General features: G+C 32.1%; 1 protein-coding gene across 1 annotated transcript in view; it reads right to left on the bottom strand.

Annotated features, from left to right (window-relative positions):
• LOC138336519 (rho guanine nucleotide exchange factor 3-like) overlaps window positions 1-12,647 on the bottom strand; it is a 31,315-nt gene that overhangs the window by 15,083 nt on the left and 3,585 nt on the right. Inside the window, exons 2-7 of the mRNA XM_069286026.1 lie at window positions 9,984-10,046; window positions 8,165-8,261; window positions 7,030-7,106; window positions 3,199-3,355; window positions 2,579-2,637; window positions 1,667-1,708 (exon numbers count right to left, since the gene is read on the bottom strand). Coding sequence (XP_069142127.1) covers window positions 1,667-1,708; window positions 2,579-2,637; window positions 3,199-3,355; window positions 7,030-7,106; window positions 8,165-8,261; window positions 9,984-10,046 — 495 coding nt within the window. The remainder of the gene's footprint in view (window positions 1-1,666; window positions 1,709-2,578; window positions 2,638-3,198; window positions 3,356-7,029; window positions 7,107-8,164; window positions 8,262-9,983; window positions 10,047-12,647) is intronic.

The following is a 12,647-nucleotide window of genomic DNA, read 5'->3' as shown; positions in this document are numbered from 1 at the left end:
TTGTAAATATTGATGGATTTTGACCAGTATCGAATCCTTTAAGAACTCATTAATATAAAGCAATATACCAAATTTGGTTGAAATCAGACAATAAATGATAAAGTTATCGAGCAGAAACCATGGATTTATCTGTTTTGACAATTTTAAAGTCCTGTAACTCTTGCAAATATTCACAGATTTTGACCATTATTGAACTCATCTGAGATCTCATTGATATAAAGCCATATACCAAATTTGGTTGAAATCGGACGATTAAATACTAAAGTTATCGCATGGGAACCGTTTCCCAGACGCCGCCGACATAGTGATACCTAATTATATAAGTGACACCCTTGCGTTGCAGGCGACACACTAAATGCGTCAATATCTCCATAGGGACATTTTTTATTTTCTATGTCTTTATCTTTAATTAAATAAATCCCATAAATAATCAATTTAGTACAGCATTTAAATTAGTTTCAATGGTTTAAGTTATGCTAAATAATAGAAATTTTATTGAAAGAAGTTCCAAATATCTGTAATGGTAGAATGTCCAAAACTAATGTCCCAATTTCTCACAGGAAATTACATGATGTTTATTGAGACAATTCTTCAAATACTTGGATCTGTGTAGAACAAATTTATTAGAGATACATTTTAAGTAAACTATCTAATCTAAATAATCAAGGTTATTTTTCCTTTTTTACATGGAAATACTGTTCAGAGATTGCATAACACGATTCATTCTGACCAATGTTTTTGTATTTCGCACCTATCAAACTTTTTAAAGATTTTGTTTTTAATGTATAATACTAATGTAGGACTGTGGTCAATTTAGCCAAAAGTCTTATTAAAACATTGAAAATAAGTAATTATGAAATAGCACTTCATATTTATCTTCATGAAAAAAATATGTTTTAAATCAGTTTTATTAAATTATGTATCATAAAAATAATCTATATCCAATCTTTAAAATCCAAAAAATGGCAATTTCGTATTGAATTCAAGAAAAAAAAACACATAAATGTTGAATTTTTCTGCAGTTGTTCATGAAATAATATCTTTATTCAATTCTTTCCGTACCATTGTCGACAGGATTTTACCCTCCCAATTCTCCATTTTTGACCATAGTCGACACTAATGTTCTTTCTTTAGATTTAAAAGTCCTATTGAATTCAAATTTTCAATGCAGAGATATATGAAAAGTATCTAAAGTTCAAAACCAATTTTCTGGATGCTAAATAATTATTTTGACCATGTATCAATTTTCATGGCAGCGGAACAAGATAAATTAAACAGACGTTATCATCAGCAAAATGGCAGTCTATCAAAATAAAAACTTGATGCAGTTTTTTTTTTTTTTAAATAATTCATAAAATGTTTCTAACTAAGCTCAAATAATTGCGCTAAACTTAGTATGTTTAAAATGAATAACTTAGCACACAACAACTGGTCATTTTGTCTGATATCTTCTCAAAGCCTTTCGGGGCAAGACTATAACTACGGAATCAAGAGAGAATACAAAGAATGGGAAAGAGAATCAGATTGTATATTAAACATGTTTTCTGTTACCGTGACACATTACCGTTACAATGGCGTTTTGAATGTTGTTGAATTTACTCAATTTTCAATAAAATCCAGATATGAAAGAAACGACTATTTCAAATATCCACCAGTAAGTACTCACAGCTTCATTCAGGTAGTGGGTGTCTTCATCTTCTGTCTGTGTCTAAAATTTAGAAAATACAGGTAATGACAAAATATTGCTGGAAGACAAGCTCATATCTAGATGAAGTTAGAAGTACTGTAAATTTGGCTATTAATTCTAAAAATAATTTTTTTCATAATTCTGATATCACAAAATAATATCTTTTTGCTCTATATAACCAGTGAACAATCTATGTTAGTGAGAAGATCAAACAGCAAAACACTTCAATTACAAAATCCCAGATGATCACATTGTTTTCTAATCACTTCCAGAATGCGAAATCGGGGTATGTATATAAAGGAGGACCTACTAGTTTTTTTTCTGAAAAATATTGGTAACAATCGTTAACTATCAAAATCCAAGATGACTGTCTGCAGTTGGCCATCTTGTATTCCAATGTTTATATTTAACAAGAGATTCCTTTAGTACTTTATGAGAAATAGTAATTTATGTGAAATGTCAAAATCCAAATGCCCTTAAGCCATCTTGGATAAGCATCATCTTTGAAAACAATGCATATTTAGTTTTTCTAATGCATTTCTTTGTACACATAGAAATTATTTTCAATGTGTTATTACGCGCTTATGCATAGAAATTATTATCAGGAGCTCTGAGAGTACAGTTTGACAAAGTATTCCCTCAACTCCATCCCATAAATGAAGTGAATAGGACTCATTCACGTACTACGTGATACCCGATGGTGAATGTGCGGGACTAGTATCTCCAGTGGTGATGAAACAAAACTATTTGTAATCCTCCTGCTGAAATGACGTTAGCGCGGGATTTCATCTTTTGACATCATTCCATCACCAATAGAAACAATAGTCCCACACAAACGTTATCGGGTATATATCATGTGGTACATGAATGATTCCCATTCATGAAACTCACATATTTCTTGATGCTCTTGATAAGAAGAGGATACTTGATGAACTTGCTCCTAGCTCCATCTGCAAAAGTCCATTTCAAAATAAAATAATGTCAACACCGATATGATATAAAGATTTGGTTAAAAACTTGAGAAGAAGAGGCAATCTGAACATATAAGAACTACAGAAGATGGTAGTATTCTGTTTGGTATTGGTAACTGATTTTAGATGAATGCTTCACTCACATATCCCATGTGAACTTTTTTCAATTAATTATGAAAAGATCAGATATTGAATGACACGTTTTTTCTATGACCACCTGTCTTCTGCAACCATTTAGTATTTATTTATTAACAGGGCATCCAGTTGACCCTTGACTTTTAGCAGATTCAGGAGTCAAATCACAATTTCTCAGAAATCTGAAGAGTCGAAACATATGACAAATAGACATATGCTTCAAACTGAAGAGTTCATACTCTCAAGAGTCTACTGGATGCACCGTAGTATATATTATCTAGTTTTGACAAGATTGGAAATTACAAATAAGAATACTACAAATACTGTAATTAATAAATGTCACTTCCTCAATACAATTAAAATACACAGGGCAGATATGGCACACAAAATAACATGAAAATTTACCTAGCAATGTCCAAAGATCAAGTTTACGACTAAAAGGGGAGTTCTGACATCTCTGGAGAAAATCATCAACTGCAGGATTAGCTAGCTTCTCGTCCAACAGGGCTTTCCCAAACACCTGGTTACTACAGAATGTAACATACTCCTTCAGAGACGGCACCTTTATACAGAGAAACAAATGATGAACTAGAAATTGTCTGAGACATACAGTGACAAATTTATACAGAAAAACAAATGATGAACTAGAAATTGTCTGGGAAACATACAGTGACAAATTTATGCAGAGAAACAAATGATGAACTAGAAATTGTCTGGGAAACATACAGTGACAAATTTATACAGAGAAACAAATGATGAACTAGAAATTGTCTGTGAGACATACAGTGACAAATTTATACAGAAAAACAAATGATGAACTAGAAATTGTCTGGGAAACATACAGTGACAAATTTATACAGAGAAACAAATGATGAACTAGAAATTGTCTGGGAAACATACAGTGACAAATTTATACAGAGAAAACAAATGATGAACTAGAAATTGTCTGGGAAACATACAGTGACAAATTTATACAGAGAAACAAATGATGAACTAGAAATTGTCTGGGAAACATACAGTGACAAATTTATACAGAAAAACAAATGATGAACTAGAAATTGTCTGGGAAACATACAGTGACAAATTTATACAGAGAAACAAATGATGAACTAGAAATTGTCTGTGAGACATACAGTGACAAATTTATACAGAAAAACAAATGATGAACTAGAAATTGTCTGGGAAACATACAGTGACAAATTTATACAGAGAAACAAATGATGAACTAGAAATTGTCTGGGAGACATACAGTGACAAATTTATACAGAAAAACAAATGATGAACTAGAAATTGTCTGGGAAACATACAGTGACAAATTTATACAGAGAAACAAATGATGAACTAGAAATTGTCTGTGAGACATACAGTGACAAATTTATACAGAAAAACAAATGATGAACTAGAAATTGTCTGGGAAACATACAGTGACAAATTTATACAGAAAAACAAATGATGAACTAGAAATTGTCTGGGAGACATACAGTGACAAATTTATACAGAAAAACAAATGATGAACTAGAAATTGTCTGGGAAACATACAGTGACAAATTTATACAGAGAAACAAATGATGAACTAGAAATTGTCTGTGAGACATACAGTGACAAATTTATACAGAGAAACAAATGATGAACTAGAAATTGTCTGGGAAACATACAGTGACAAATTTATACAGAGAAACAAATGATGAACTAGAAATTGTCTGGGAGACATACAGTGACAAATTTATACAGAGAAACAAATGATGAACTAGAAATTGTCTGGGAAACATACAGTGACAAATTTATACAGAGAAACAAATGATGAACTAGAAATTGTCTGTGAAACATACAGTGACAAATTTATACAGAGAAACAAATGATGAACTAGAAATTGTCTGGGAAACATACAGTGACAAATTTATACAGAGAAACAAATGATGAACTAGAAATTGTCTGGGAAACATACAGTGACAAATTTATACAGAGAAACAAATGATGAACTAGAAATTGTCTGGGAAACATACAGTGACAAATTTATACAGAGAAACAAATGATGAACTAGAAATTGTCTGGGAAACATACAGTGACAAATTTATACAGAAAAACAAATGATGAACTAGAAATTGTCTGGGAAACATACAGTGACAAATTTATACAGAAAAACAAATGATGAACTAGAAATTGTCTGGGAGACATACAGTGACAAATTTATACAGAAAAACAAATGATGAACTAGAAATTGTCTGGGAAACATACAGTGACAAATTTATACAGAGAAACAAATGATGAACTAGAAATTGTCTGTGAGACATACAGTGACAAATTTATACAGAGAAACAAATGATGAACTAGAAATTGTCTGGGAAACATACAGTGACAAATTTATACAGAGAAACAAATGATGAACTAGAAATTGTCTGGGAGACATACAGTGACAAATTTATACAGAGAAACAAATGATGAACTAGAAATTGTCTGGGAAACATACAGTGACAAATTTATACAGAGAAACAAATGATGAACTAGAAATTGTCTGGGAAACATACAGTGACAAATTTATACAGAGAAACAAATGATGAACTAGAAATTGTCTGGGAGACATACAGTGAGAAAGTTTTTCACATTTTAATGTATCATCAGTCTACACCCGAAAGTAATTACTGTTTCTTTCTTCACGACAATAATTTGCACTATAATTGGAACACTTTTGTGCTGTGTAAGATGTAGAGAGGGAGTTATTTCTTATATCAGTCAAATTTGTGTGGAGTAGCAGACGTCAACAATTATGAATGATCAATTTCACATACCTACATATTGTGACAGCAGAAATAACTTACCCCCCTCCCAGAGAAGAAATAAAGGTCAAAAGTGGTGGGGGGTCTTATTTGCGGACAACCCGCCTGATAACATCGATCTATGAGGTCGCCATATTGGATTTTTTAATGTCCTGTCATCGTTGTAACAGTCGTATGACAGATGGGTAATAGCACATTTTTGCAAGAGTCACGCGGACATTCACCAATGAATCAAAACGAAGAAACAGCATCATAAGCAATGTCATTTTAATCTAGAAGTTTTAATAATCGTATTGTTATTTTAAAATATTCAAATTAGGTTATTGTTTACGATCACAACTACATCTCCGTCTTAGTAAACACGTGAATCAATCGCCGTGAATCGGAAGGACGATCGCCGTTCAGACTCAGGCCTATTTAAAATTCACTGCAAACGTTTACATATCAAATTTGTTTATAGACAGAAGAATTTACGTACATTTGTCTCAGTCAAATGAGCAAACGATCGTGATTTAACTTCAACGTGCCGACATGCACTGATGCAGTTGTTTGTAACATCGTACACACATGTGTAGGAAAATGGCGCCGGGTTGAAGCCATACTTTCACATTTTCACACCGGGTCGTGTTTGGGAATTTGATCGGTATTGCTATTGATACGACGATAGTTTTTGATAATATTTCAGATATTAATCCAAGTATTAACTGCATTAAAACATCGTAGCAAGTATTTTTGTATCCAGAGTAAAATACGAAACTTTGCGGCTAATCATATTGTACTGACTGCGTAAACAAAACATGGCGGCCGAAAAGTAAAGCATGGTTTCTCCAACTGATCGTGAACTGCAGGTACGTTACGTTCACAAATAAACATATTTGAAATTGTAAATGCCTTAAGTAGATGTTTAAGGTAATGATTGTATTAAGTTAGAATCCACGAGTGCAGAAACGATCTGCATCAATGACGAATATCTTTGCCGATGCATGTAAAAAATGACAAGCCGTAAGTTAGGAACACTAAAACGTGTTGAAGTGTTCATGGAAACAAATATCGGCGTATTTTGTTGAAAATAGCCTCCGATTAAATATAAGCACTGTTCACATTTCGTAGTTATTGATAATTAAATTAAATCACCCGTGAATTAACTTGAATTAAATGACAAAAATAACAAGCACACAAACAGTTCTTTACTACGTGATTTTTCTATGCCGATAAAATAAACAAAAACAAAAATTCCGATACAAAGTCATTTTGGTGATATTTTTAATTACTCCATTGCTCAAATCCATCATCCAGTAAACTGAAAAATTGGTGGGGGGTCTTATTTGCAGACATCCCCCCTAAGTCTGAAAATGTGTCAAAATAGGTGGGGGGTCTTATTTGCGGGAGGGGTCTTATTTGCGGTGAAATACGGTAATGATCAATTTCACATACCTATATTGTGACAGCAGAAATAACTTACCCAATCTACCAGGATCTCTCCAACTCTGTTTGTAGTGCCATCAGGCCGACGGTTGTTCTGTAGCTTCATAGCTAGGTCTGCATTCAAATATAAAATCAATTGGTGCATAATGTCACATTCAGTTATATCCAAATGGGCTATATATAATCTATCAACTCTTTCTGTACTCATTCAAATTATGGGCTTCGACCTTTGTGTATTGAGCAAATGCATGCCGCTGCAGAGATTGTTTTTTTTTGTTTTGTTGAATTATTGATAAAATCGGCTGATGCTGGGATTTAAAAACAATACGGGTGGGCCTTAGAAACAAATAATTAACATTGTATGGCCTAAACTTACATATGTGAACTTGACAGCTGATTGTTTCATGACAAACATGGCAAAATTGTTTGACAGAATTCCAGGAAATACATCTGTTGACCAACAAGTGTGACACATGTGCAAGTTAGATGTGTCGTAATTTTCATATTCACAAATAATTGTTTTAATTTTACAAGTACAGATAAGAGCTGACAATCACTTTTGGCAGTAAAAATCAGTATATATAAAGAGGATATTACTTGATGAATACCAGTTATATTTCTGACATCGAGTGAAGTGGAATATCACTGGCATTCATTAAGAAACATGGAATATTCTTTTTATTACATTTTTCTTGCTTTCATTTACAGAAGATCATCACTGCTAGTTCCCCCAAAGGTTATTCAGCCATTGTATTTTATTTTAATTTATCTGCCCTTGCGAATATTACGTTATATTTTTGTGAGCATACCATCGTATTTCTACTCAAAAATATGATGTAATTTTTGTGCATAAACTAATTACCAGTAGGTAACAATCAAAATGATATTTTCACTGCCAATGCTACATCCTGATTGGTCAAATGCGAATGAAAATATCAATATTGTTCCGTGAATTAACGATTGAACATGCATCTGGTATGTAATTATTGTCATCTTTATCATATTTTCAATACATATTATCTTCTTTAAACATTTTTACCAAGATTTATCTGTATTGAATGAGTACCGAAAGAGTTAAAGCCAACAAAGGTTTCTCCTCAAAGTTAGAATAAGATAATTATCATTCTTTCTGGAGTTATTTTCACAGAAAGTAATACCTGATAGAATTTTACCTTCATGGACAGGGATCAGGGAGTCAATTGGTCCAAATATCTGCTGTAGTTCTCCATCTGACAAAAGCTGGAGTTTCTTCATCGAGTCACGATATGTCTTAAATGTTAAAATAAAAAATGTATTTATATAACATAAACATCTCATCTCACTTAATTGGTTTACAAAATTGGTCACAAAAGTCCAAATGCAGTATTTTTGAAAGAGTTCAGTTTTACTTATTGCTTTAAATTTAGATTCATAAGTATGAGGGTTATAAATTGAATCAACATTTTGCCAAACATTTTACCATTTTAGTTCGCAATATTGAATCATCAAATATATCAGACAGTTTGAACTCTTTTTGTACTCATGATGAAGCATTAATACATCGATATCACAGCAAACAAGCGTTCTTTCCTTTGATTATGTTATAATACACTTGTAAAAGTTGTAGATTTTCTCTCTGGTTTAGCAATCATACATTAAAATAATCCCAGGAAATACAGTATAATTACCTAACAGAAGCATTTTCTACCATATACAATACAACTAAATAATTACGTACCAGAAGCATGTTCTATCATTAAAATGGCTTCATTCAAGGAAAATCAACCGACTGAAACTCAGTTATCCCGTATACATTTGTCCATTTCAATAATTTTGACAGCTTAATTCACTCAATTTGATTGTTTTTAATAGATTACAGAAAAAAATATGCCAAAATTTCGTCTAGCTATGGTACATATAACATTAAAAATGATCAATGATCAAAACATAACTGAATTATATATTTTTTAAATAATACTTCACGACACGTTTAATTTGCAGACAATTGCAACGAAAAAACATGTCTGCACACATGAGATATATATTTCAGTTACAGGTGTATTTTCCTTGATTTTGTCAAACAGTTTTGCTGCATTTTTAGCGAAATAATAATCGACAATTAAGTTTATACACATTCTATAACTTCAGGCAATATACTATACAATATTATTCTATAATGATGATCATATTATAAGCATCATACAGTCTTTAAACATAGTTCAATTAATCTCAGCAGCAATATGCATTTACTCTAAGAATGAACTCCATATTTACTTTCAGTAGCGACCACAACATTTTATACTTTTGGTAGCGACCACAACATTTGATACTTTCGGTAGCGACCACAACATTTGATACTTTCGGTAGCGACCACAACATTTGATACTTTCGGTAGCGACCACAACATTTGATACTTTCGGTAGCGACCACAACATTTGATACTTTCGGTAGCGACCACAACATTTGATACTTTCGGTAGCGACCACAACATTTGATACTTTCGGTAGCGACCACAACATTTGATACTTTCGGTAGCGACCACAACATTTGATACTTTCAGTAGCGACCACAACATTTGAATGAGTTGTGAGTTAACTGATTACCTGATCCATCACTTGAATTTGCAACTTTCATCAATAAAACATTCTATATACAAGAGGCCCATGGGTTTTAAGTCACCTGGGTTTGGATACAGAAAGAAACAAAGACGAAAACACTTGGCCACTCAGGCACTTGAAATCAGAATATCGATTTGAACTTTTAATCTATGTAGATGGGGGTAAGCCAGGACCAATATGCATTATTGATATGATGCTAAAATGCTATCTCAGGCTAATAATTCTAACCAAATGTGACTCTTCAATCTTTGAAGAGTATTTGATTCTACCACATTTGCGAGTGGAGAAGATTTTATCCCACTAAAACAAATGACATTGAGTAATCATTTGACAGAGCTTACCTTCTTATCATACCAAAACAAATGACATTGAGTAATCATTGGACAGACATTACCTTCTTCACATTAATCAGATCTTCTGCCAGGTCTTTCTCCCCCTGGTACAGCTCATAGATAGCCTGCAATGAATAGTAGTTAGATGGATTACTTGGGTTATGTTCTTTATGAGGAATTAGAAATTCATCTGAAAGGAATCTACATACTTTTGCTTTACCTCAGACACTAAGTGATGTAATTATAGCATCCACAAATTATGTTCAAACATCCTTTGACAACCTTATTTGGAAATCTTACCTCAAAATATTTCAATCATCAACTTGAAATGAAAGCCAAGGAGAAAAATGTACAATTACAAAGTTTCTCCATATACTATTCTACATAACATATAACGAAATGAAAGAAATTGGCTCAGTGGTTAACGAGTCAGGGTTGGGGTCAATTACATTGCAATGTAATTAATTACAATTACAATTACTTGGTCAAAACTCAATTACAATTACAATTACAATTACTCAGTTTTGTAAATGTAATTAATTACAATTACAATTACATTCAAAAAGTAATTAATTACAATTACACATTACATTTTCTTAATATGTTTATTTATATGGTTATACCAAGGATTTATAAGTGAGATGTACGTCCTTGCATATATACACATTTGTATAATCATACACTGTAGCAGTTATACAGATATACCAGAGATTTAAATCTCTGGATATACTCAATATCAGTAAATTCTGATAGAACACATGTTCACTTCACATAAACCGCAAGTTACAATAGAGTATTGGTAGGGTGTATTAGTTTTACATGTACATTTTTATTGGACCTAGCAGTAATATTGTTAAATGCGTCAACTTTATGTACCAGGTATTCATATTTTTTATTGCATTTTATCACCATTAGCATCTCAAAATCATCATCAGACAGTCTGTATCTGTCTGGTCGGAATACTTTGCCAGCAACACTAAACACTCTGTACTGGAGCTGGTATAGCTAAGTACTTCCTAGCTAAAAAAGACGAATTTAGAAATCTGCAAGAATAATCTTTCCAGAACTTTAATGGGTCACAACATTTCTCTGTGCAATCTTCACTAATGTAGATGCCTAGAATTCATTGAATTTATAAGACCTCAGTTGTGTCTCTTTCGTGACGGTGTAGTGGGAAGAAAACTGGAAAAAGTCTTCTGTTATCATTTTTTCTTGGCAGGGGCAGTGAAGACTAATCTGAACTATCATCTATATTTTTGCCTTCATTAGATTTGCTAATTAGGTGATCAACATGTGTTATACACGCAAGACCTTTGTGAGTTGTAATCACAGGCTTTGTGTTCACACCTCACACCTGTATATTGCCTGAGGTGTAAACTACAGGTACAAGTGTAGTATATATATATATATACTATGGTCACTACCTCACATATGTTAACTGTTTATAATTAAATTTCTACATATAAGTCAAATAAATGTCATACATTCATTAATCTTTGTAATTATTTAGACATAAGTAAATATATAAATGTAATGTAATTGAAAAGTAATTGAAATGTAATTGTTAATTACACATTTTTTAGAATGTAATTAATTACAATTACAATTACATGTAATTGAAATATTTCTTAATTACAAATTACTTTCAATTACTTGAAAAAATGTAATTAATTGCAATTAATTACAATTACAATTTTAATTACCCCAACCCTGGAACGAGTTATGGCTGTCTAGGTTAAACCGGAAGTGACGTCATTGCGGCCATATTTGAATTTGAATAGACACCATATTAACAAGAATTGGTCACGGTGATAAGTGGAAGATCTTGTGCGAGTTTAGGCTTGATCGGACTGGTGAAATCAGAGGAGACGTTTATAATATAATTGTCGAAATTTGCAATACATTCTTTGTTAAATATTAATTACGTCATAAAAAAATAATTAGTGGACCAATTTTAATTTTGAAGACATCAAAAACTTCACAATGACATACTGCATCGATTCAATGCAAAAAATTGGGGAAAAAATGGATAATTACAAAAAAAATCTAAATATAGTCACATTTGGTAAACTTAGACCTCTAGCAAGCTTTTTAACGAGACGCATTTTGTGGAAATATGTAATGGGTAAAAGTTAGATATGTTCATTTCCTACAATAAAATACCATCAGATTTGAAATAGCTTTCATACTATTTGAGTTTTTTACGTCATGGCGGCCATTTTGAAATTTTTGACCTACTTAATTTTGTTCATGGAACACCTTCAGATACATGGTTTAAACATACTGAATTAATTTTTATTCTATGTCTTACCGTCTGACCGATAGAGCGTTCACAAAAACAGGAAGAATAATAATAATAAGAATAAGAAACTTAACGAAAACAATAGGTCTTTTCACAAATAGTGAAAAGCCCTTATGATACATAAACCGAGTTTTTAAGTTCATTTTGACTTTCATTTAGTAACTATGGCAACCAAATGATATTGGAATGGCAACCAAATGATATTGGATGTTTTGAAAACCTTTATAATCTGGTATGGCTACTACAAAAACAATTAAATAAGAAAAAATTTATTAATCTGTTTTGAATGATCTTAATCTTCTCAGAAGAGCCGCTTAGACACGGTGAAAGTGCTAAAGGATGTGTCGAGTTTTCTTTTTAGTCTATACTATGTCTGTAAGGGTCATTCTAAATTTATATACATTGCTAATAGGAATGAAATATG

Source organism: Argopecten irradians, chromosome 12, assembly GCF_041381155.1.
Source record: "Argopecten irradians isolate NY chromosome 12, Ai_NY, whole genome shotgun sequence".
Lineage (NCBI taxonomy): Eukaryota > Metazoa > Mollusca > Bivalvia > Pectinida > Pectinidae > Argopecten > Argopecten irradians.
This window is presented reverse-complemented; position numbering and strand designations above follow the sequence as displayed.